This window comes from Rhinolophus hipposideros, assembly GCF_964194185.1.
Source record: "Rhinolophus hipposideros genome assembly, chromosome: 1".
NCBI lineage: Eukaryota > Metazoa > Chordata > Mammalia > Chiroptera > Rhinolophidae > Rhinolophus > Rhinolophus hipposideros.
The window spans coordinates 65,128,084-65,154,724 of record NC_138047.1 but is presented as its reverse complement, the minus strand read 5'-3'; the positions used below and the strand labels follow the sequence as shown (position 1 = coordinate 65,154,724).

Below are 26,641 nucleotides of genomic sequence, written 5' to 3'. Positions count from 1 at the left end.
TGGTACAGAAAACACTTATAAAATTTATGTTCTACTAAAAGAGGTCACAATTTACTATCTATCTCTAGAGTAGCTACAAGTTTGGGCTGCAGTTATGGCAAAATTTTATATGCTAAGTCTGAGCACAGAAACCATTTACTCCCACACTCAGCCTGCACAATGAGAACTGAAACTACTTACCCCACCCCACATTCCTTACAATCTACATTTACATTACTTTGGGATTCCACTGGTTCATTAACATGACTTTACTATTCCAAGAGACACTTGCCCAGGCACAGGGCTTGATTGTTCATTACAGGAACTTCTTGAAAAGACCCATTAACTCTTCAATGGAAAGCATCACAGATAGTTTATGCCCTAAAATTCGTTGAATCTCTGACCTCAAAATCCTTGCCTTATTGTGTTTCCATCCATCCAGGATCCTTGTATCTTTTCCCAATCCTAATTAAGCCCCCAGTTTTCCCATCCCATATTGAAAACCTGCCTTAAATCAAACTGCCAATTCTTAATAAATTCCAGCCTGGCCTTCCCCTTGGAAACACTATCAAACCTTTGTCTAGGTGTCGCACTCCCTGGGTTGTGTTGCTGATATTTGAGGAGCCTACATTCTACTAAACAAATTGTCTTTATAATGTTCTATCAATAAATATTTTATGCTCACTGGATTCACTGATCAATATTAACACCAGGGCTAAAATATCATATAAGTACTAAATCAAAATATTGTAAATTTCCCCTTAAAATATATTCTCCTTTGCAGACTTTGGCATCTTAAGACCAAATTTTGAGGTTCATCACTCCTGGGAGGATACTGTTCCACTTTAAAAGATAATATTCTTAGTGTAGAAAGAGGCTAGAGTAGGGAAGAAAGTGGATGCATTGTACAGTAGAGTCCCTCACTTCCAGCCTGGAAGGAAGGCATGAAGAAAGAAGATGAACAGGGATGCTTTTGTGGCCTCCAGAAGGATACTGCCTCATGAGTTGCCATTGGGGAGCCATGACAGTTAACTTCCCTGAGCTTCTCTGATTCCTAGGTGAAATTGTTGGAGTGGCTGTGAACGCAACTGGGTTAAGAACCAACGCGAAAAACTGGGTTGTGCAGGCCTTAAGGAATAGCTGCAACAGGGATTAAGCGAGCACCATCTAGTGGCCAGGAGAGAGTCCAATATGTGTACAACTATCTCCTGAACCAGCAGTGAGCCAACTTGAAGACAACTCCACGAGAGAGAACAGGACCTGACCTAGCCAGGACTGGAATCAGTCACATCAGCTGCCCATGGACCAGCAGGGCACCGGCTTCCAGACAAGGCAGAGGGCAGCCTAACGGCCCTTTCATGCTGCTATCCCCGCTTCTCCGCCTTTATATACTGTTAAATTAAAAAATGAGGCCATTAGATTGTGGTGGCTCTTACGCCGTGGCAACCTACGTAATCAAACCCAAAATCTAAACTTGTAAATGCCTCAAAGTTATGAAATAAAAACCTAAGGACAACCAGTCACAAACAGCTAACTAGGCTTTAAGCTATAACCAATCAAATAATTTTCTTTCTTTGTTTCTGCACTTTTTCTCCTCAAGTCTTTCCCTTGGCTCCTGTCGGCAGAATGTTCCTCACCACTTCCGGTTTGGCACTGCCCCATTCCAATTGATATTTGCTATTAAAATAAACTCTTAAAATTTTTAATATGCCTCAGTTTACCTTTTAACAATTCTTAAGCATATTATTGGCTAGCATGGGGAAGGAGAGGAAGAAATAGAAGACCAAATGTTGAGCATTTCGCAAAGGAATTGTTTAAATTACTGGATCAGACCAAGTGTCAAAACAAATCAGAAAGAAGTTAGATTTTCTTCTGTAATAGTGAGACTAGTTAAAGATAAAATAAATAGATCAACTTTCCTTATTGATCCCACCATAGTAAGAACTGCAAAGTACAGCCTTGTCCTCTAAGTACTAAAGTGACATTAGAATGAACTAATCACTCCTATACAAAGATACTGAGAAAACACCACTCCTTCAATCACATAACAGAGGAGGGCAGGGCAGAGGAGATAAACAATGTGAATTAGGAATTACAGCTTAATAGTAGTCTAATAGAAAATCACTTTACAAAATAGAAGGATTCTATAACAATCCATGGAGTTTTCTAGATTGAACTTTTGGTTCGTAGATAACAAAATTCACAAATTAAAATTACTGAGTCGAAAGATTTCATTTTAAAAATTCCCCAGTTTCAGGCTGGCCGGGTGGCTCAGGCGGTTAGAGCTCCATGCTCCTAACTCCGAAGGCTGCCGGTTCGATTCCCACATGGGCCAGTGGGCTCTCAACCACAAGGTTGCCAGTTCAGTTCCTCGAGTCCCGCAAGGGATGGTGGGCAGCGCCCCCTGTAACTAACATTGATTGAACACGGCACCTTGAGCTGAGCTGCCACTGAGCTCCTAGATGGGCTCAGTTGGTTGGAGTGTGTCCTCTCAATCACAAGGTTGCTGGTTCGACTCCCCCATGGGGTGGTGGGCTGCGCCCCCTGCAACTAGAAAAACGGCAACTGGACCTGGAGCTGAGCTGTGCCCTCCACCACTGAGACGAAAAGGACAACAACTTGACTTGGAAAAAAAGTCCTAGAAGTACACACTGTTCCCCAATAAAACGTCCTGTTCCCCTTCCCCAATAAAATCTTAAAAAAAAAAAATTCCCCAGTTTTAAGTGAAAGTAAATATTACCTTTTCTTTAAAAAACTTGCAGTCAGACAAGCAGGAGATGAAAATATCACTTCAATTTCCCTACAAAAGTAATAAGGGTTAAGTTATAACATACTGTAAAGCATGCCTCCTTTTATCTCATGTCTGAATATCTAAGTGATGATGCGGAATCATTATTAATGAAAACACCCTTCTTAGAGTCCTCTAAATGCTCGTTATACTTTGTGCATGTGACTGCTAAATTTTACCAACACCCTTCACAGTTGATCAAGTCACCTAGATTTAAATAAAATCCATACTTCTGAAAACAGAAACTTATGGAGCTCCAGAAAATAAACTATGAAGATATAAAAACAGTCCACCTGAGTGAAGGCTTTGTGAGTCAGAATGTGTTTCCGATTCACTCCTACATCTCCCTCACCTATCAAGGTGCCTGGGATATTGTACATCCTCAATATAACTGTTAAATCGATGATGAATGAATGAATAAGTCAATGGCTTCTTCAAATTAAGGGTGGCAGAAGAGAATCATGGGTAAAATACAAATGCCTTCACAACAAAGCCAAACCCTCTTTCTTATGTCTGGGATAAAACGACCATGGCTTCAGAACCAAGAAGAGTGCTTTATGATTAACAGAGCCACCTCTCAGCCACTTCACGTTTGGTACTTCCACTTGCCACTGTCATCCATTGTTCTGTCAGGGACTGGTTAATTCGGCTTATTTCTGGCAAAGTTTTCTTGGAAACATCTGTGGAATTAGTATGCTTTCAAGAAGAAGAAGAAAAAAGAACGATCAGTAACACACACACACAGACGCTGAGTAACAAATAACCCAATCAAGTTTGTGGTACACGTGGTAGATAGGACCAGTCCTCTCAGACAGTGGGATTTGGTGTGAGGAGCTATGGCATCAGACTGGCCTGGTTGTTCCAATTCCTAGCATTGGCCACTTGGTCTGAACCTTAGTTCCATCATTCAAAAAAATGGGATAACACAAAAGTACTAAAAACAGGAACTCAAGCAGATACATGTAAGCCAATATTTACTGCAGGAATTATTCACAGTAGCCAAAAGATGGAAACAACCCATGTCCATCCACAGCATCAACAGATGAATGTGGTGTATACATACAATGGAATATTATTTGGTCATAAAAAGGAAGGAAATTCTGGTACATGCTACAACATGGATGACCTTTGAAAACATTATGCTAAGTGAAATAAATGCCAAATACAAAAAGACAAATATTGTATGATTCCATTTATATGAAGTAGGAAAATTTATAGACAGAAAGTAGATTAGAGGTTACCTGGGGATGGGGGTAAGGGGAGAGCCATTATTTAATGTTTCCAGAGTTTCTGTTTGGGGTGATGAGAAGGTTTTGGAGATGAATAGTGGTGATGGTTGCATTCAACAACAACATTGTGAATGCATTTAGTGCCATTGAACTGTTCACTTAAAATTGGTTAAAGTGGCAAATTTTGTTATATATATATTTTACCACAATAAAAAATAAATGAGATAACAATACCCAATACCTACCTCCCTGGGATCTTGTTAAGGTTAAATGATATTATGTATGCAAAGCCTTTAAATTATAGTAGGTGCTTAATAAATACTAGTTTCTTTCTCCTCTTTAAGCAGCCACAGATTTTTACATTTATATAAGTGGGTTTCAAACTTCATCATGCAACAGAATCACCTGGTGATCTTGTTAAAGCATAGATTGCTCAGCCGATCCCCACAGTTCCTGATTCAATAGGTCAGGGGTGTAGCTCAAGAATTTGCATCTAACAAATTCCCAGGTGACGCTGATGCTGCTGGTTTGGGGACCACACTTTGAGAACCATGGTTCTGGAACTATTTGAAACCAAATGGCTCAGCCAGAGGTGTCAGAAATCACTGAAAAGAAAAATATGTCTTTAACATAGTTTCCCAAAAACGTTAGTGATCTGCTCCATATTATACCTCTGCCTCCACTAAACTTGTAATGGGTCAGGAAATTGTGCATTATTTTTTATTTAATGCTTAAATAAAGACCTCTTGATAAAGATGTATAACCATGACTCCTAAAGTTCCCTCCAGCTTCTTGATCTGAGTCCTGGGTGTCCCCTATAGTTCAATCATGAAGAAACTTTTTTTTCCTCCCACATCTCAGGAACATCAGGCCAATAAGGTGCTCCCTACATACCATTTCTTTTCCTCTGCTCCACCTCAGCCAGTCATGCCCTTGGTCAAGGTTTCTAAACGGACACTATTGATGTTTTGGGTCAGATCATTCTTTGTTGTGAGGGGCCATTTTGTGCCTTGTAGGATGTTCAGCAGCATCTCTGGCCTCTACCCCCTAGACAGCAATAGCAGCCACCACAACGCAAATGTTCCTCTGCAGTTATGACAATTATTCACTCTTATGATTCATCACTTTCCCCATCTGAACTGGATCATTCTCACAGGCACACAAACGTATCTTTTTTTTTTTTCAAACATATCTTAATATCCCCTCTCTAAACAATAACAAAACCCTCCCACTGTTCCCTATTCCCCTTCACAACACAACTTCTCAGAGTTTTCACAGCCATTGTTTCTACTTGTTCCCCTCCTATTCTCTGTCCCCGCCCCCCCACTCAGTCAGGTTTCATCCATTCTCCCCTGAGATGACTCAATCTTCACAAAACAAAAACAAACTCTGTGCTCATCTTATTCGACCTCTCAGCAGTATGTGACAGGATTGGCCACTTCCTCTTGATAGAAATACTTTTTTTTTTCTTGGCTTGATGAGCCACCCTCCCCTGGTTTTCCCCTACTTCAGAAACTGGTCTTTCTCAGTCTCTTATGGCTCTTCCTCACTGCCTTACCTCTAAATGGAGAACTCCCTCAAGGCTGGATTTTGCCTCCCGTCTTTTCTCATTTTTACTTTCTCTCTAGGTGACCTTCATCCAGGTCCCTGGCTTTAAATACTATCTAGAGTTTGATAACTACCATGTTTATATTCTGGTGCTGACATCCTCCCTGATTCAGACATCCAACTAAGACTCTGGATCTCCTCTTCAAGGACATTTCAAACTGACTCCATCTCACATAACTTAGCCCACCTTACATACCTGACTCCATCTCATAGAACTCTACATTCTTTCCTACCAAGCTCTGTCTGACTGACTGGCTTTCTTTCTGTCCCTCACACAGGCTAAACATATTCTTGCACCAGGGCTTTCTACGTGTCATTCCCTCTACCCGAAATGCTCTTTCTCTGGATCTAAGCATGGCGAAGATCTCTGCTCAAATGTCACAGCCTCTGCAAGGCTTTCCCTGACTGACATTTCTATAGAAGCCTACCTCATCAGTCTCAAATGACCTGTTTTGTTTTCTTCAGAGCACTCGTCACTCTCTAACACAATCTTATTCTGCACTTACATGTTTATTGCCTGTCCTTCCCTGTAGAATCCAAATGCCATGAATGCGGGCAACCTTATAGAATACAAACAATAGGATCCTTGTACTGTTCACTTCTATCCCAAGCACTAAGAGCAAAGCCTGAGACAGGAGGCATTTGTGGACTGGCTGATTGAATGGCTATGACAGAGCAACCAAGTACAATTTCCTGACTATCCCAGCAGCACAAACCTTGGCCTCTGACCATTTACTGTCCTAGGGAATATAGTACGAGTCTATATGGATGTCAAATTTAAAACATTCCTGATAATAGAAAAAAAGTATGAACTAGGAAAATATGTGTGCTTTTGTCTCCACACAAACGTTTCAGAACTCACCGAGACATATAATAAAATCCTCTCAGTTAACAATAGGGAAGGCATTAGCATGGTGGGCAATTGGTTAAGCTTTGAGGCTGGATTGTTTGGATTTGAACCCAGTACTGCCATTTCTAAGCATCGCAACTTTGGGTTGGGTGAGATTCCAACCTCTCAGAACCTCAGTTTTTCCATATGTAAAAGAGAGGGAAATACCATAACACCAAATGGAATTGATATGAGGACTAAACGTGTTGATACATTCAGAGTACTCGGCTTAGTGCCTAATGCATGACGACTACAATTAACATTAGTCATAAGTGCTTTATTATCATCGTTAGTATTCTTAATAAAAAAAAAAAGTTAGTGAAAACCAATGAATATGAGGCCTCGTCTGTTAGGAAGCCAAATGAGGAAGTGAGAATTACATAATATTTTTTAAAAAGCATTCTAAGAGAATCTTATAATTTTAGTAAGAAATTTGAATACATGCAAATGATACAATATTTCAAATACTGCTCTGAAATCTAGAGGAAAACTATTAGTTTTAGAAAAAAAAAGAAAGTGTAAGTAGATACCTGATAAGTTGTCACAAAGTTGGCATATGTTCCAGCAAAAATGTGTTTGACTTGAACACCCACAAGGTCTAAAAGAAGTCAGAAATTCATGTTTATTGTTTTTATAAGTAAAAAATAAATCTTTTGTTGTAAACCTAAAACTCCTCTTTTAAAAAGACATAAAATATCTGATGTATTACCAAGCTAAATTTACTTATTTATAGAAAATTTATATTCTTCTAAATGGATTTTGACTACCACAGAAGAAAATGTTAATTTTTATCAGGTTTCATGTCATATATTCACTTAGCCGAAAATTTGATTTTTCATGTACTTTCGTCAGGCTGATGTGCTTTAGAAAAGGTTTGATTAAATATATAAAAATGTATTGCTCTGATGTTTGGCAACTTCTTTTGTATTATCTTAATCTTTAGAAAAGATTACCAAATACTCCAGGAATCAGTGCATAAGAAAAAATGCATATTTTACAAATGAAAAACAATCGTAGTAGACAAACCATAGTACCACACACTCCTTTGAGAGGAAGATGAATGATATTTGTCCTCCAGTGACATCAATTAACAGAAAAATCATGAATTAGTGGATCACTCATACCATTAGCAGAAATCAGGCAGCTAATGTCAAAGTTCTCTGTCTGGGCTTCTGGATGAGTTGGGGTGCTTGTGCAGCTTGGTCCACGACCAAAAAACACCACCTGACCAGTGGTGTAGACATATGCAAGGGTGTGAAAACTACAGGAGAGAGAATGAATATAATGAAGACCAAGATACTCATGGTTTTGAGAAAGATGATGTCTCCTAACACAAAATAACGGATTTATCTTATACTAAGTACACAGATCCCTCATTACAATGTTAGGGTTAGAAGATACCAAATGATGAGGTTAAAATAAATGGTAGGTGAATATTAACTTATTACTAACCGTGAATATACGATATTGTTAGGTCTTACTATGGTTTCTATCATTTGCGTTTTAAATGCAAGTGTTTGGGTTTTTTTTTTTTTATGAATTAAGTAGACAATACTCAAAGTGTCCTCATATTTAGGTTATGCAAAATTCTGAATATATATGCAAATATACATCATCTTCTACATGCACGAGCATGAGATTACTTTAATTTTGTTTTATCAACTCAAGTGGACAAGCACCACTATTTTTGTTACAAACCCACTCCCACACCTTGCAGCAACTAGTTAGGTGGTCTAACACAGTAAACTCACACTAAATTCTTATGAAATAAATGCAATGCCAAGGGTAAAGAAGAAAAAAATGGTAAAATTAAACTATATTTGAAAGAAGTAAATTTTCAGAAAGAAAGATCATCTATGAAAAGGATATCACATATTTTAAGGTTTTAAGATTCGATAACATCCCACTTGAGTCATTTCTTTTTTTAAAAAAAATTGAATAGATTATTAACATAGTAGTTGTCTTTGTCATGAGTCATTTCTAAGTAATAAAATATAACACTTTCCACTCATTCTAAAAAAAAAAAAAAAGCCTATTACCTTCCACAATCTATCTGTGAAACTAAGCCTTCAATTCTTTCCACGTGTTGTGGAACTCTCTTCTCAGAAGTGGGGCTGTGTCCCAGCTGTCCATAGCTATTATCTCCAAATGTGAACACTTTCCCATCCTGTTTTAAAAAGAAGAAATCAGACTAATTTCAGGAAAAATAAATAAATAAATAACAAAAAGTTATAGATTAAGTATATAACAGAATTATATGAGAGCATTATATGAAATATAAGCTGTAGATAAAGAGGAGCGGTGCTATACTTAGAATTTCTCATAGTGAATTTGGAGTTAAAACATTAAACATAAAATATCATTGGCATTCCCTTAAGAACTAGGCACTTCATATATGTTTGTAGAATAAAAGGATGGACAAAATAACTGATTGAAAAATAACACTATCATTTAAGTATAGGGTTGCTTTATTGCACATTACTCTGAAAATAATCTCTTTTCAGAAGATGATTCTTTGTTTAAATTTACTTTTCAATTACAGTAGACATACAATATGATATTAGTTTCAGGTGTACAACCTAGTGATGAGAAATTTATACCCCTTCCAAAGTGATCACCCCAGTAAGTCTACTACCAATCTGACACCATACATAGTTATCACAATATTATTGACTATATTCCTTATGCTGTACTTGGTGTCCCCATGACTATTTTTATAACTGCCTGTTTGTACTTCTTCATCCCTTCACCTTTTTTCACCCAGCTCCCCAACTCCTCTCCCATTTGGCAATTCTCAGTTTGTCCTCTGTATCTATTAGTTTGTTTCTATTTTGTTTTTCAGATTTCACATATAAGTGAAATCATATGGTATTTGACTTTCTCTGTCTGACTTATTTCACTTGGCATAATACCCTCTAGGTCCATTCATATTGTCACAAGTGGTAAGATTTCATTCTTTTCCTTATGGCCAAATAATATTCCATTGTATATATGCACCATTTCTTCTTTATCTATTCCTCTACCAATGGACACTTAGGTTGCTTCCATGTCTTTGCTATTGTAAATAATGCTGCAATGAACATAGGGGTGCATATGTCTTTTTTCAAATTAGTGTTTTGGATTTCTTCAGATAAATACCCAGGAGTGGAATTGCTGGATGATATAGCAGTTCTATTTTAAATTTTTTGAGGAATACTGAAAACTATACTGTTTTCTATAGTGGCTGCACCAATTTACAATCCCGCCAACAGTGCATTAGGGTTGCCTTTTCTTCATGTCCTTGACAACATGTTGTTTGTTATTTATTGATGATAGCCATTCTGAGAGCTGTGGGGTGACATCTCATTTTGGTTTTAATTTGCTTTTTCCTGATGATTAGTGATGTTGAGCATCTTTTCATATGTCTATTGCCATCTGTATGTCCTCTTTGGAGAAATGTCTATTCAGGTCCTCTGCCCAATTTTAAATCGGATTGTTTGTTCTTTTTGGTGTTAAGTTGTATGAGTTCTTGATATATTTTGCATATTAATCCCTTATTGAATGTACCCTTGGCAAATATCTTCTCCTATTCTAGGTTGTCTTTTCATTTTGTTGATGTTTTTCTTCACTGTGCAAAAACTTTTTAGTTTGATGCAGTCCCTTTTGTTTATTTTTTCTCTTGTTTCCCTTACCCAAGAAGACATAAATAAAATATATATATATATATATCGTTAAGAGCTACATCAAAGTGTTGAATGCCTGTGTTTTCTCCTAGGAATTTTATGGTTTTGGGTTTTATATTTAAGTTTTTAATACATTTTGAGTTTACTTTTTTATATGGTGTAAGAAAGTGGTCTGGTTCATTTTTTTGCATGTATCTGTCCAGTTTTCCCAACACCATTTATTGTAGAGACTATCTTTACCCCATTGTATATTCTTGCTTCCTTTGCCATAGATAAAATGACCATACAGGTGTGAGTTTATTTCTGGGCTCTCTGTTCTGTTCCATTGATCTTTTTTATGCCAATAAAAAGATAAATAAATAATTTATTTTTATGCCAATACCGTGCTGTTTTGATTACTGTAGCCTTGTAGTATAGTTTGATATCAGGTAGCATGATACCTCCAACTTTGTTCTTCTGTCTCAAGATTGTTTTGGCTAGTCAGAGTCTTTTGTGGCTCCATATAAATTTTAGGATTATTTCTTCTAGTTCTATGAAAAATGCCATTGGTATTTTGATAGGGATTACACTGAATCTGTAGATTGCTTTGGGTGGTATGGGCATTTTAACAATGTTAATTCTTCCTACCCATGAGCATGGTATGTGCTTTCACTTATTTGTATCTTCTTCATTTTCTTTCTTCAATGTCATATAGTTTTCAGAGTACGAGGCTTTTACCTCCTTGGTTAAATTTATTCCTAGGTATTTTATTCTTTTTGGTGCAATTGTAAATGGGATAGTTTTCTTAATTTCTCTTTCTGATAGTTTGTCATTGGTGTATAAAAATGCAACCAATGTCTGAATATTAATTTTGTAGACTTCTACTTTACTGAATCAATTTATCAATTCTAATAGTTTTTTGGTGGAATCTTTAGGGCTATCTCTCTGTAAAGTATATCATCTGCAAATAATGACAGTTTTACATCTTTTCCAATTTGGATATCTTTTATTTATTTTTCTTGTCTGACTGATGGGCTAGGACTTCCAATACTATGTTGAATAAAAGTGGTGAAAGTGGAAATCTTTGTCTTGTTCCTGATCTTAAAGAAAAAGCTTTCAGCTTTTCACCATTGAATGTGGTGTTAGGTAATTGTCAGATACCATGTTTCCTCAAAAATAAGACCTAGCCAGACCATCACTTCTAATGCACCTTTTGGAGCAAAAATTAATATAAGACCCAGTCTTATTTTAATATAATAAAAGACCAGGTATAATATAATGTAATGTAATATAATATAATATAATATAATACTGGGTCTTACATTAATTTTTGCTCCAAAAGACACATTAGAGCTGATGGTCCAGCTAGGTCTTATTTTCGGGGAAACATGGTATTGTCTTTATTATATTGAAGTATGTTCCCTCTATCCCCACTTTATTGAGATTTTTTTTTTTAATCATAAATGGATGATTGATTTTTTCAATGCTTTTCCTGCATCTATTGATAGGATCATACGATATTTATCCTTCATTTTGTTTATGTGATATATATATTATTGATTTTTATTTATTTATTTTTATTATTTATTTATTTATTTTTATTATTAGTTTCAGGTGTACAAGACAAGGTAATACTTAGACGTTCATCATTGATATCCCTCACACTGTGAACCCCCCACCCCCCATCCACTATCCCTCCGACATTGCACTGAGCCATCACATTATATATATAAAATTATAGTTGGCATTCATTATATATTATTGATTTTTGAATATTGAAACAACTTTGCAGCCCAGAAATAAATAAATCCCACTTGATCATGGTGTATAATCTTTTTAATATATTGCTAAATTTGTTTTGCTAATATTTTGTTAAGGATTTTTGCACCTATATTCATCAGGGATATTGGCCTATAATTTTCTTTTTTTGTAGTGTCTTTGTCTAGTTTCAGTATGAGGGTAATACTGGCCTTATAAAATGAGTTGGGGAGACTTCCCTCAAATTTTTGGAATAGTTTGAGAAGTATAATCTTAGAAGAGGTATTAATTTTTCTTTGAATGTTTCGTAAAATTCACCTGTGAAGCCATGTGGTCCAGGACTTTTGTTGTTGGGAGTTTTTTAATTACTGATTTAATTTTGTTAGTAATCGGTCTGTTCAGATTTTCTGTTTCTTCCTGATTCCGTCTTGGAAGATTGTATGTTTGTAGGAATTTATGCATTTCTTCTAGGTTGTCCAATTTATTGGGATATAACTATTCATAGTATTTTCTTATAATACTTCATATTTCTGTGGTGTCACTTCTCTTTCATTTCTGATTTTGTTTATGTGGTCCCTCTCTTTTTTTTTCTTGAAGTGTCTGGCTAAAGGTTTATCAATTTTGTTTACCTTTTCAAAGAACCAGCTCTTGACTTCATTGTTCTTTTGTTTTTTCAGTCTCTATTTCATTTATATCTGCTCTGATCTTTATCATTTCCTTCTTTCTACTCACTTTGGGCTTCATTTGTTCTTCTTTCTCTAGTTCCTTTAGGTATAAGGTTATACTGTTTAGTTGAGATTTTTCTTGTTTCTTGAAGTAGGCCCGTATTGCTAGGAATTTCCCTCTTAGAACTCCTTTGACTGTATCCCATAGATTTTGAGTCACTGTGTTTTCATTTGTCTCAAAGTATCTTCAAAAGCTGATTCTTGATGAAAACAACTCTACTTTCTCTTGCTACAAATAACATACTCCAAACAGGCTTTTAACACAAGTAATAAAAGTTATTTTAGATATTTAGTTTTTAAATAAACATTTCAACCATACAGTTTCTAAGTCTATTTCTTATGGCAATGGAGAAAATCCATCATACTGTAATATAGTATATGACCAGTACAAGAAGAGGAGGAAACATTCAGGAAGCCAGCTCATATTTGTGCCAAGCAAGAAATGGAACAAACTGTGTTCTAGTCTCTAATGTGAGTTATTGAAAACTGTAAAAATTACTTTGTTGCTTCTATAATCATTTTCATCGGTAGAACCATATTATGAATGACACATTATGAATGCTGAAAGTATTAGCTCCTATATTAACCCAAAGATAAAATTAGCTTACGTTACAAGATCTTGAAAATTTCATGGTTTATATTGGGTTAACCTCTCCTCTTAAATGTTTTGTACACTGAGTGGATTCAACAATAATCAGTACAATGTACCCTATGGTAACATTTCTCTGGGGTTTAAAAAAAAAGTAAGACATTTGGATTACCTGGGTAAGCACTGCAGTGTGTTCATAACCACAACTGATATAAATCACATCTAGACTCTTCAGTGCACCAATTGAACGAGGCTTGTCGCTTTGCCCTGCTAAAAGAAAGCAGAAACCCTCGAGGATAAGAAGCAGACTCAGATATCGTGTGTTTTCATTTTTTTAATAGTTTTTAATATTTTTATTATCTTCTAATTCATTACCATAATTTTAAAAAGTAAATAAATAATGAGAGGTATTATAAAACAGAAGGAAAGTCCTGCTTTGGAAAACAAAAGCAGTCTTTTAGTATTTCTTTCTGGAAACTATTTAATCTTCTAGCATGCCTGAGTCTAGTGCCCTAGAAAGCTAAGCTTTAAGACCCTCATCCCCATAATATCACCATCATATTGTATTCATTTCTATCACATAGTAGGTGTTCTGCAAATATGTAATCATAAATGAGAAAATAAAAGGACCTACTTCATGTTGACAGAGTTAAATGAAGTGAGATGTCAGTGTTCAGCATGGTACTGGCTCTTAACAGGTGCTAAATATATGTTAGCCAAATGTAAAGAATCAAACAGAGGAGGATGGGGTCCATGGGGAAGACTTCACAGTGAGTGTTGTTTAAAGGTTGCCAGATGAACTGGTTGTTTCCCCTACTTCTCGCAAGCTTCTAATCAATCCAGTGGTTCCCAAATTTTGCTGCACATCAGAATCACCTGTGGGATCCTTATTAATGGCTGATGCTTGGCTTCCATCCCCAGACATTCTTATTTAATTGGTATGGGGTCCAACTTAGGCATTGGAATTTTAAAATGCTCTTATGGTAGACAGAATAATGACCTCCTGAAGCTGTCTATGTCCTTTTCCCAGACCCTGTGAACATGTTAGGGTACATATCAAAGGAGAGTTAAGGAAGCAGATGGAATTAAAGTTGCTAATCAGTTGACCTTAAAATAGGGAGATTACAAGGGTCATTTAACTGAAGGAAAAAGAAGCAGAAGAGTCAATGTCAGAGTAATGTGACTTAAGAAAGACGTAAGCAGCCATTGCTGGCTCTAAAGAAGAAAGGGGTCTATGAGTAAAGGAATGCAGCTGGCCTTTAGAAGCTGGAAAAGGGAAGAAAATGATTTCTGCCCTAGAGCCTTCAGAAAGGAACACAGTCCTTTTGACACCTTGATTTTAGCCCAGTGAGACCCTCATCAGACTTCAGACTACTAGAACAATAAGATAATAAATCTGTGTTGTTTTAAGCTATTAAGTTTGTGATAATTTGCTATAGTAGCAATCAAAAGTTAATAGAATCCCTAAATGATTCTACTGTGTCACAAATTTGGGAACCACTGTTCTAAGCTTTGAGACTGCCCTTTGCAGAGTTGATCGTCCAACCAGAAAGAAATAATGATTTACTGCAAGAACAAGACTGTCTTCTTACCTAGGACATTTTTCCCACTGAGGGCGAGCTGCCCTGCAGTGTTGCTTCCCCAGCCAAATGAAGCCCCAGAGAGAGACAGGGCAAAGCTGTGGGCCCCTCCTGCAGCCACCTGAGTCAGAGGGATCCCCTCCAGAGACGTCACCCTCTGTGGGCTGGCTTGGGAGGGGAAGTCCTTCCCCAGGCCGAGCTGCCCATGGCTGTTCTTTCCCCATGAAAACACTTGGGCATCTACAAAAATAAAGAAGAGATGTTCAAAATTACATACACATTGGAATGCCAAATTCAAGTAGATAGTACCACCCTAATCCTAAAAATCTTCAAAGAATGAAACAGGGATAAATGAGCTTAAAGTATTTTGACTAAAGGCAAGGGAAATGGTCAAGATCGCCTTTAAAAGTCCCTTCCAAAATCTTTTTCCTATCTGTTATAGTACATGACTATTTGTGTGTTTAAGGTTCACTTCCCCTACTTGCCTACAGGATATAAGCTCCATGAAAGCAGGGTTTTAGGTTTGTTCACTGCTATATCTTCTTATCTAGAAACATTGTGGATACTTGATAAATACTTGTGGAATGACACCATGGGGTAGACAACCCATTGAATTTTTGAATTTGACCAGAGATGGATAATTAATATCAGGTCAAAAATCAAGCTTTCCTAATGCTTAATTATTTACCCAGAGAAATGCCAACACATCTCAGATTTTTATGTTATTATATCTGATTTTTATTCTGAACTCTTCTAAGTTGTTTCTACCACCGGAAAGAATTTTTGCAAGCACACTGAACAATGTCAAACTCTCACGAAGGTCTATGAGTACTCATAGTTCACCATAGCAAATGCATTGAGTGCTGAACTCTACACAGCCTTTACGTTCCAGACCAATGTAAAGACAAGTCAATACCCCAAAGACATAATGCAAATCATTTCAATAATTAAGAGGAAGAACCATTTGCGACAACATGGATGCACTTTGCGGGCAATATGCTAAGTAAAATAAGTCAGAGAAAGACAAATACTGTATAATCTCACTTATATCTGGAATCTTTAAAAGAAAAAAGCTCATAGATACCAAGAACAGATTGGTAGTTGCTGGTGGGGGCAAAAAGAGTGAAGGGAGTCAAAGGGTACAAACTTCCAGTTATAAAATAAGTCATGAGGATTTAATGTACAGCATGGTGACTAAAGTTAATAATACTGTGTTGCATATGTGAAAGTTGCTAAGAGAGTAAATCTTAAAAGTTTCATTACAAAACAAAAATATTCTGTAACTGTATGGTGATAAATGTCAACTAGATTCATTGTGGTGATCATTTCGCAGTATATACAAATATCGAATCCTTATGTTGTACACCAGACACTATGTAATGTCATGTCAGTTATATCTCAATAAAATATAAATTAAAAATTTTGTGATTTTAAAAAAGAAGAAGGAAAGTAAGAAAAGAAAAGAAATGAATATTTATTACACCTCTACTATCTGCCGTGGTTTATACAAGATATATTGTGTACCTTCTCTCACTGAATCTTCTAAATGACCTTTTAAGTTAGGCATCAATATTCCTACAGATGAGAAGATTGAGACTCAACAAAATTAAATAACTCGCCTTATATCAAACAGCTAGAAATGGTAGGTAGAAGGAATCACACTATAGCCATGGGATTGTCCCGGTGGCACAGCCTGCATGATACAGTGAGTAAGCCCTTAGGGTTGGGATGTAAACAAGTATAGGTTCCAATCCCATCTCTTCTATTTCTTAGTGTGTGATCTTAGACAAATCATTGAAAGCCTCTAAACCCAAAAGTCCTCATTTCTGAAATGAGAATACAAATAATACCTCGTTTCTGTGTTTTAGGCAATTACATGACAACACATGTAAAGCATTTAACAGAGTAGCTGGCACATTGAGTGCAACCAAGAAATGGTGGCTGTCCATGGACCCTGTGGCACAGTTGCAATTATGCATGAGAAAGCACCTGCAGGACACATAAGTATTATATGGCTCTTGAAGGGGATCAGAATATGCAATTTTGAGAGAAGGATTAGTTTGAACCGAAGGTAAATGAGAATCAACAGATGTAGAGAGTTCTCCGCCCTCCCTTTATCCACCCCAAAGCGAGGTATAAATTTCCCTTGTGAAGGTGTCCTCTGCTCCTGTATCAGGAATGGGAGAGGGACTCACCACCAGAGATGGAGAGTCAGCACTGACATGAGTCTGCGCAAACAACCCTTACTAAACTAACCCTTATTTTCTATTAGTTTCCTCCACATATTTCCGTCGTTTCCCCACAATTTATCTCTCCTGGCCCAAGCCTCCTTTCCTTTGTTAAAATGGCATATAAGCCCTAGAGTCTAACTACTTCTTAAGTTTCGCTTTTTTTCTGGGATCTCCCATGCACAAAAGTGTCAACAACAATCGTGTGCGTTTTCTCTCAGTAAGCTGTCTTTCGTTAGATTTGCAGGCCCCAAGGTACTGAACCTGAGAGGATAAAGGAAAAATTTATCCTCCCTGATACTCGCCATAGAGAAATTTGGCCTGATGATGGATAAAGGATGGGGGATATTGGTGTTAAAAATACACAGTCATGATTTTGACATCTTGACTTTTCTTTCTTTGATCTGAGTAAAAAAGACAAATAGGCCTTTGTCTGAGTTTGCTAGTGCAGACAAGCAATTTGGCATAATGCTAGAAATAAAACCATACTGAGTTCTGAGACAGTCAGCCAATCAAGTCATGTAAAGAGAGATGGTTCTTTATGGCGGTGAGATTTGAATTAGGCACTACTTAGAGTTTAATAAAAACAAAGAAAATTAAAAACAAAACAAAAAAGGAAGGACAACACATTTTATGAAATCTGGAGAATTACAAACTTCTAAATGCATTAAAATGAATCCCAATGCATTAAAAATCAATAGGTATCATTTGTATTTGAAAAATTAGTTCCTAGTGACACTTGGGAGATCCAAGAAGCCTTTTTTACCTTCTGATAATGCCAGGGAATGGTAGTTTCCACAGGAAACTTGTATTATTTTTATACCAGCCAGAGTTTTTATCTTCCTGTAATAAAAATAAAAGAAAATCTATTAATCCTTCTTTAGCGTGGACCACTATGTGGACTACAGATATTATAAACTATCCCAAGTGATACACTTGGTCTAGGAAAACAATTGTATGTTCTTACATTTCTGTAGTACTTTTATTCCAAAGCTCTGAACGGTTTTAAACCATGACATCAACACGTACAAAGGTACAGAGCAGAATCCCAAACAGTATATAATGCAAAAATGATTTTTACTGGACTTTTAATGTATTATTTAATGTACTTTTATTCTATACTCATTGGTCAAAAAGAAAAATAAATTTATTCACACACATATAGCACAGGGCTTTAAAATTTATAGAACACTGTCACCTACATTACCTAATTTAAGCCCTGTGAGATAAAGAAACCATTGGGTTGAACTGCCATTTTTGTGTGTCAAACGTAACGATCAGCAATTTCATATGATGGAACCTAGTAGAATTCAAAGAGGTCAAATAGGCATCAAGTTGTAGAACTAGACTCAACCCATGATCTTTTCATTTCAACTTCAATGCTCATTCCCTCAAAGCACAGCAATTTCTCATACTATTTAATGACCCCACGAGATAACAAGAAGTAACTTCCTCGTATTAAAAGACATGCTTTTGGACATTTCCAAAGCATGTAATTCATGAACACAAAATTCAGACTGCTTATTGTATCATTTGTCCTCGAAAGCTGTTTGTGAGGGTATTATTTTTTCCCTCCATTTACTAAGAAAAATATTGGGACCTAGTGACTTATAATAAGCCAAAAGGTTATGTTGCGAGAAAAAACTTTTCCCTTACAATTTGGGTGCAGTGATTGGGGGCCTGCTATTAATTGACAATTAACAGATTAACAGGAGAAAAGACAGGTTTATTTATACCAGGCGTGCCAAAAAAATGTACATAAGTGGACACTTTGGTCAATGTTGCTCAAACAGTAGTTCACCGTAATCAGAAGTATCTGTTCGCTGATGGTAACCACTTTGAGCACCTCTTGTAATTGCAGAAGTCAAACGTGACTTGTATTCATCTTTTGTTATTGGTGTATATTGAGTATTACAATTTTAATACAGTTTTCCTTTCTTAAAATGTGTATACATTGTTTTGGCACCCTCTGTATGTACACATGTGAGGTTCCAGTAATAGAAAATTTGTGGAATAACCCGAGTAAAGGTTTATATATATCAACTTAGCAAAAGTGGAGGATAGGAGAGGATAGGGCTTCGATGGGATAGTATAGAAGGTTCTATTGGTTTTTTTTGATGCTGATTGGGCAGTCTGTCTTCACAGCAGCGGAAATCACAGGAAACTCCCTCCCTAGATGGTTAATGGCAGCTGAATTTTAAGAGGTTCTGCTTTAATCAGACAGGGAAATTCAGATAAGACTGCTTTCTGCATCTTCAGTTGCTCAAATGTTTTCACTTAAAATAATATTTATACCAACTCTGGGGATCTAAGTGATATAAAGTTATTTCCAATACATAAGATTAAGATCAAAGGGTTATATGTTCTCATTTCTCTATACCCTTCTCCTTCACAGGACTCTATATAATAATTGATGTTAAAACTGTTTTTCTGCCTCCTTCCCTCCCTACACTGTAATGGTTGAGGTTAGGGACTGTGTCATTGTCATCTTTGTACCCTGGCATCTTGCATGGTGCCTGGCACATGGACTCAAAAATATTGAATAAATGAATGAATATATTGAAATACTTACTTAGGTGTAAAAACTATTTCCTTAAATTCTTCAATTCCCAGCTGTCCTTCAGAACCAGCTCCCCACGCAAAGACCCTGCCTCTGTGACAGACAGCCAGGGAGTGCTCCTTTCCACAGCTCACGAGACCAACACGTAGAGTTTCCAATGCCTTAACTGGTTCTTTGGGAACACAGACAAAACAAAACAGGAACCCCAGATTATTAATTTAACAGCAAGTTGAAGACAGTACTTTCCTTCAAATAGAAGGGACACTGGGATTTCTCATCTCTTCCAAAGGGCTTTTTTTTTTTTTAAAGATTTTATTGGGGAAGGGGAACAGGACTTTATTGGGGAACAGTGTGTACTTTCCGGATCTTTTCCAAATCAAGTTGTTGTCCTTTCAATCTTAGTTATGGAGGGTGCCGTTCAGCTTCAAGTTGTTGTCCTTTCAGCCTTAGTTTGGAGGCCACAGCTCAGCTCCAGGTCCAATTGCCGTTCTTAGTTGCAGAGGGCGCAGCCCACCATCCCTTGCAGGACTCCAGGAGTTGAACCGACAACCTTGTGGTTGAGAGCCCACTGGCCCATGTGGGAATCAAACCGGCAGCCTTCGGAGTTAGGAGCATGGAGCTCCAATCACCTGAGCCACCCGGCCGGCCCCCAATGGGTTTTTAAATGGAGGCCTAAAGTCCATGCTAAAGGTGTGAAGGAAATAGCTCAATGTATGTTGTACTGTCTTTGTGGGAATACAACTGCTAGTTACGACAGTGGGAATCGCGAAGGAAAGGAACCTATAGGGACTATGGCATTTGAGGTAATGTTTCTCTATGATGGTGGTAGCAAAACCCAGCAAAATACAGAGAGCCAGAGGGATGGTGGGATTGCCTCACTCTACTCTTCTGGCTTCCCAGCCCTGAATAGTGAGAACAGGGAATAATACCTGTTTGCTTACTCAGGAGGAAACAAGCAGGGAGTGTGTTTGTCTCATGAGTGTGAGAGGCAGATGCCAGATCTTCTCACGATGAAGAGTGCAGTTATGCCTCTAAATGGGCCAAATGTGCCCACAAATGAAAACCTGTTCATCTTTCCTTAAAAGCCAATCTACACTGTTTTCCTACTGTTTTCCTATAATTTGCCTCCAAATTATTAAAGGTTTGGACTTAAATATATCATTAATAGTAAAGCTTTTTTAACACTTAGGTGTTTTTTTTTCTAAAAATCTTTGTGATCTTATCCTTTTCAATGATTTACTTCAAAACTATGTAACAATAAAAAATTTCCTAAAGATTCATACACTCATGGAAGTAGAAACTGGTACCACCTTCCTAGAGTACAATTTGGCAGTAAGTATCGTGTTGGCCTCATTTGTACCTGAAGGGCATTAGGTTATGCCACCAAAAAATATGCCACTTTGGTATAAAGATTATTTTGAGTTTGAGGCAACTGAGAATCAACAGATGCAGGAAGTGTTCTCTGCCCTCCCCTTATCCACCTAAAAGCAGGGCATAAATTTCCCTTGCGCAGGTGTCCCCGTGTCCCACACTGGGAAGAGAGACTTATCACTAGAGCCGACAGTGAGATGAGTCTGCATAAACAACCCTTACTAAAATAACCCTTGTTTTCCATTGTATATTTCCAAGTCACTTCCATACAATTGATCATCCCTCAAATCGCAAGCCCCTATTTTTGTTAAAATTGCATATAAGCCCCTGAGTCTCACCACTTCTTGAGTTTCACTTCTTTTCTGTGGACTCCTGTGCATATAAAACACTAACACATTTTTTTGATTTTTTTCTTGTTAATCTGTCTCTGTCTTTGTCAGATTACTTCACAGGTCCTCACTAGAACTAAGAGGGTGGAGGAAAAAAGGAAATTTTTTTTCCTCCCAGATACAACTCTTGTAATTTATTCTAAGTAAATAATCAGAAATGTCATCAAATATTTACCTACAATAATATCAACTGTAGTATTATTTATAAAAGCCCCTAATGAGAATAAAACCTAATTTCCACAAAAGGAGAAGAATTAAATTGTACTCTCAGAGGCTGGAATGTTACACATTTAAACAATTTACACATTTAACAATTTAAAATGTATTTTCAAAAATACATAACAAGAGGGCAACATATTCATGCTATGTTGGGTGAAAATGCAGTTTACAAAGTTGTATAAATACAGAGTATACAAAACTGTATAATGACAAGATTTTTATAAAGATTAAATATACAATAGGGAAAAAGGAAACGCATCAAATCAGAAGGTGTCTTTGGGTGTTAGAATTATAGGTGATTTCTCTCCCTGTTTCTACAAGAATTAGTAATGGTAAAAATGCTATTATATATTCTTTAATGTTAAGAAAGACGACCTAGGGTATTTCTGAGGGAGTTACAGGTGTCCAATCCACAAACCACAAGGTCACTGTTCCAGAGGGATTCTCGCGGGCAAAGATCAGTTTCGAAAGGCCAGCGGGAGGGACCACACCTCTCTTCGGAGGAGAGCGGGCCAGTTTGGCGCTACTCACAGTTTCTCTTTCAGTTTTACTTTGAAGAGGAATTGGAAACCGAAACCAACCAGGGGAGTCTGGAAAAGGAAACTGATGAAGCGGCGCTCACACCGCGCGGAGCAGCGGCCCCAGCGGACTCAAGGCTCCCAGCGCCCCCGCCGGCCTGGCCCCGCACCCCTCGCCTGTGGCCTGGCGCTCACCTGGCCGCTCCACGCGCGTCACGCCCCTCTGGCCCAGCTGGCCCCGGCGGTTGTCCCCACACGAGTGGACTGTGCCATCGCTCAGCAGCAGCAGCGAGTGGCGCCCCCCGCTGGCTGCTTGCTGAAGCTCGGCGCCCCTCGCTCTGGTCAGTTCCCGACGCAGCGGCCGCCCGGGGCCGGCGCCCCAGAAGTACATCCCGCTCCCGAAACCGGCCACCTGCCGGGGTCAGTCCGCTCCTCTTCAACCTGCTCGCAAAGACTAATGACAGATGTCCTGGAAACCCGGAGGTCAGATGGCCCAACTCCACCCCGGTCTCTCCTTGCGATTGACCGCACCCCAAGAAGCGCGGCCCTGGCGCCCTACGTCATCCTGCTGCCTCCCCGCGAATGGCTTTCGGGGCTTAAACGTGAGCGCCGAGTGCTGAGGAGCAGAGAGGGACTCCGGGGCAAGAGTGCCTAGATTTACCTCCTAGCAAAGCCACTTAGGAGCTGTGTGACTTTGGGCGAGTTACTTAACAATTCTGTGCCGCAAGTACCACGTTTATGAAGTGTGGACAGTAATACAGCAAATCTAATATGTTAGGATAATTTAACAGATAATTCATAATGTGTTAGAATAGTGCCCAGAGTGCTTAATAAAAGTATCTGCCAACCCTCCTGTAGACTGTTTTTGGCACTGGAAATGGAAAACACGCATGGTGCTTATACTCTCCTCTTTATAAACAAATAAATAAATACTTAGTATAAGGTCAAGGAAAAATAAAACACTAAAGAAATTGAGGAGCTAGGGCAGAAGGAACTAGTATTTTTTTTTATATATAAGATAGGGAAGACATGAAGTGACATTTGTGCAGAGATTGGAGGGGACATGGGAAATGAGGAAATGAGTCCTACTCATATCTAAGGGCAGAGGTTGCAGGGGAGCAATTGGAAAGTTTTGAACAGAAAAGTGACATGTTCTCACTTTAGTTTTAAAAGATTCATTCTCACTGCGGTGCAGAAAATAATAGGACAAAAATGGAAGCAGAAAAGCTAGTTGAGAGAGGCTGCTGCTGTTGGGAGTCCAGGGCAGAAGGATGATGCTGGGACTAAGGTGATATCCTAGACAGGAGGAGAGAAGATATGATCACATTCAAGATGTTTTGAAAGTCAGAGTCCACAGATTTGCGATGGATTGGAAGTGGGAGGAAAGAAGGATAAGAATTAGGATTACAGGTCGGCCTGAGCACCTGGGTGAATGGTGGTACCCTTCACTGGGAGGGGGATGCTGAGGAAGGCACTGCTTTGGGGCTGTTGGATCAGGAGTCCAGTCTGGTAATAACTGAGAGATGCTTGTTGTACAAGGAGGCAATAAGATGAACTATTTTAGAGTAGTGGAGAGAAGTCAGGCTGGAGTCATACCGTTAGCAGTCGTCAGTATAGAGATAATACTTAAAGCCAGATGGCTGACTGAGATCACCAGGGGGTGAGTGTGGCTAGCATATAACAGAGGACTGATCCAGGAGGGTTGGTATGCCACAGACAAGTGAAGAATGAGGGGAACAATCAACTCTGTCAATTGTTGAGCAAGATAAGGATTGACTGTTGAACTTTAGGTTTGGCAAAAAAGGAGGTCATTGGTAACTTTGACAATGTTAGCCATCATCAGCATTATTATTGTTTTATTTTTACTTTTATAGTATTCTTTTATATACTCTCAGTTCACCTCTCTTTACTACTACTGCCTTTTAAGTTCTCCAAAGATGAGAATAAATGTTATTTGTTTTTCACTCTTACAAGTGCCTGGCACACAGTAGATGCTAATAAGTATGTATTGGACAAAAAGATTGATGAGTGGTGAGTAATGAATAGCATTTATACTTCTGGGTTCCATTTTACTATGTACCATAGAGAACCTTTTTCTGAATAGTAATTTCCTAAATGTTTATTCCTTTCTTCAGGCACAAACTGTCAGAGTTTGACATTATCAGCCTCAGACACTGAGCCCTCATATTAAGTTATTTCTTTAAAAAAATAACATAAAAAAACTACTGGAGACCTAAAATGTAAATGTATTGTACTCATTTTGTATCCTCACCACCTAGTGTTTGCCACATTAAAATAATTCAATAAATGTTAGTGAGATAAGTGAATAAAATGTAAAGGAAAGACATTGACCATACTTTTATTGCTTGAGAAAGATATGATTATCCATTCATCTGTGTTCATGCACTTGGAAATAGTAGGTACCAATAACTGAATGTTCACTATGTATTAACTATTTTATATAAAATATCTAATTTAACTCTTTCTGCTTTCCTCAGTTAAGACTGTTTTGGTTGCAAGGGACATAAAATACGACTTAAGCTCACTTAAGCAAAAGGGAAATTTACTGGCAGATTGTATTATTATTCAAAAATATTTGCTGCCCCTCTCCATCCTATAGCATCAACCTTGAGCACGTGAATTTGTTCTGGCCAATGACACGCAAGCAGGAAGTATCTTCCAGGCAGATGCTTTGAAAGCCAGTACTTATTTTCCTTACTGTCTGCTTTTCCTCTCTATTACAACAACTGGTAATTTTTCCAGATAGAGATTGCTCCATCATCCCGAGTCCCAGATTAAAAACAGCAATTTAGCAGTTGAAACTAATCTATGTAGCATAAGTGAGAAATGAATCTTTGTTATAAGGCCCTGACTTTTGAGGAGTATTTGTTACTGTACAGATAGCACTATCTCTTCTGACAGTCACATAACTGAAAGTCCATCAGCAAGGATGAATTCATGGATTGTTGTCAACAAGAACTGAATGTTCTAATGCCTCCATTTCTCTGTCTCCCTTCACTCTGCCTCTTGCTGTGAGGGCTTTGTCTTCAGGCTCCACTCAGTATACTCCACAGTTCCAGAATCTCCCCTGAGGAGGCAAGAGGGTTGTAGCAGCTCTCAACTTCATATCCAGCTCTTAGTTTCACACTTTGTGGAGACTGCTCACAAATCAAAGTCTCGGAGTTTAGCCATGAAGCCCTCAATGGCCCAATTTGGGTCACATGTCTACCTCTGAGCCAGTCACTGTGAAGGCCTGGCGAAGGAGTCACTCACCTGGCAGAGCTCTCTGCAAGGTGGGGATGGACTCACCCAAGCGCAGGATCTGAACGTGAGGGGTAGGCAGATTCTAAAATAAAAGCTGGGCCTGTTGCTGGAAGAAGTGGGGGATGGATGCCAAGGAGATAAGCAACAAGCATCCTCTACATCAATCATGTTAAATAAGTATTATTGTTGTTCCCATTTTGTGGGTAAGGAATCAAGGCTCAGAGAGTTTTGGTGATTTGCTTAAAGCTACATGGTATATAAATGGCAGGATTTTAACAACAGTCAAGTTGACTAGAAAGCCCATTTAATTTCCATTGTAACATACTCTTTATTCCTTGATCTCTCCTCTAGTGCCTCTTTTGATTAATGGCACATCCTCACAGCCATCCCATCTAGAAAATTCCAATTCATCTTATATTCCCGACTCATTCAAAACCCTCCCCTAACCAATTAGCTGCTGAGGATATAGGCTCATACCAGCAACATCTCATTTTCTATTCGCTTTGTATCTCTGCCACAGGTCTTTTGCAATAACACCTCACATGTCTGTATCTCTAATATCTGGCATCTCTACTCACTCTTTTATGTTCTCCTAAGACTTATCTGTAGAAAACACAGTTTTGATCACATCACATACCATCTTTAATTGTTGTAGGCCTATTACTACAGAAAAAATAAATACAAAATCTTTTGTGTATAATTTAAGACTCGCTGTGATCTGTTTGTAACTGATCTTTCCAGCTGCATTTCCCAACAATTACAGGCATATCACACACACACACACACACACACACACACACACACACACACACAAACAGTTCTGTCACAACGAACAATTTGCCTTTCCTACTTGCTTTTTTCCAAATCCATGCCTTTGTACATTCCGTGTCTTCTGCCTAGAATTTTCTTTTCCCCATTTCTTTTTACAAATGTCTCAAATGCCTCATTTTTGTGAAGTGCTTCTTGGATTCCACAACATCAATTACTCCTTTCTGCTCTCCCACAATAAATAATGTCCTTAGTCTGCACACGCTCCCCAACATGATACTAATACACTCTGTATCGCTATATTGTTCTATCTTTGCCCAACCAACTCTGTGAGGGAACTTAATCATCTTTGCAGCCTCACCAAAGTCTAGCAAAGCATCTCTTACCCACTATCTGCTAAGTATAATGCCTGTCTGGAAGAAGTAGGGGATGAATGCTTAGGAGATACTTAACGGGCACGCAGTGACTATGAGGTGAATTAATTAGGTAAAATTCATAGTTAATGTATTTTTTAATCTTTACCGAATCTCCACTATGG

General features: G+C 38.0%; 1 protein-coding gene across 1 annotated transcript in view; it reads right to left on the bottom strand.

Moving 5' to 3' along the window:
- HERC6 (HECT and RLD domain containing E3 ubiquitin protein ligase family member 6) overlaps nucleotides 1-22,636 on the bottom strand; it is a 50,613-nt gene extending 27,977 nt beyond the window's left edge. The window contains exons 1-10 of the mRNA XM_081058036.1: nucleotides 22,267-22,636; nucleotides 19,587-19,746; nucleotides 17,781-17,857; nucleotides 14,799-15,026; nucleotides 13,379-13,473; nucleotides 8,533-8,660; nucleotides 7,618-7,754; nucleotides 7,024-7,091; nucleotides 3,342-3,463; nucleotides 2,720-2,779 (exon numbers count right to left, since the gene is read on the bottom strand). Of these exons, the coding sequence (XP_080914162.1) occupies nucleotides 2,720-2,779; nucleotides 3,342-3,463; nucleotides 7,024-7,091; nucleotides 7,618-7,754; nucleotides 8,533-8,660; nucleotides 13,379-13,473; nucleotides 14,799-15,026; nucleotides 17,781-17,857; nucleotides 19,587-19,746; nucleotides 22,267-22,462 (1,271 nt within the window). The 5' untranslated portion in view covers nucleotides 22,463-22,636. The remainder of the gene's footprint in view (nucleotides 1-2,719; nucleotides 2,780-3,341; nucleotides 3,464-7,023; nucleotides 7,092-7,617; nucleotides 7,755-8,532; nucleotides 8,661-13,378; nucleotides 13,474-14,798; nucleotides 15,027-17,780; nucleotides 17,858-19,586; nucleotides 19,747-22,266) is intronic.
- Between the last annotated feature and the right edge of the window lie 4,005 nt (nucleotides 22,637-26,641).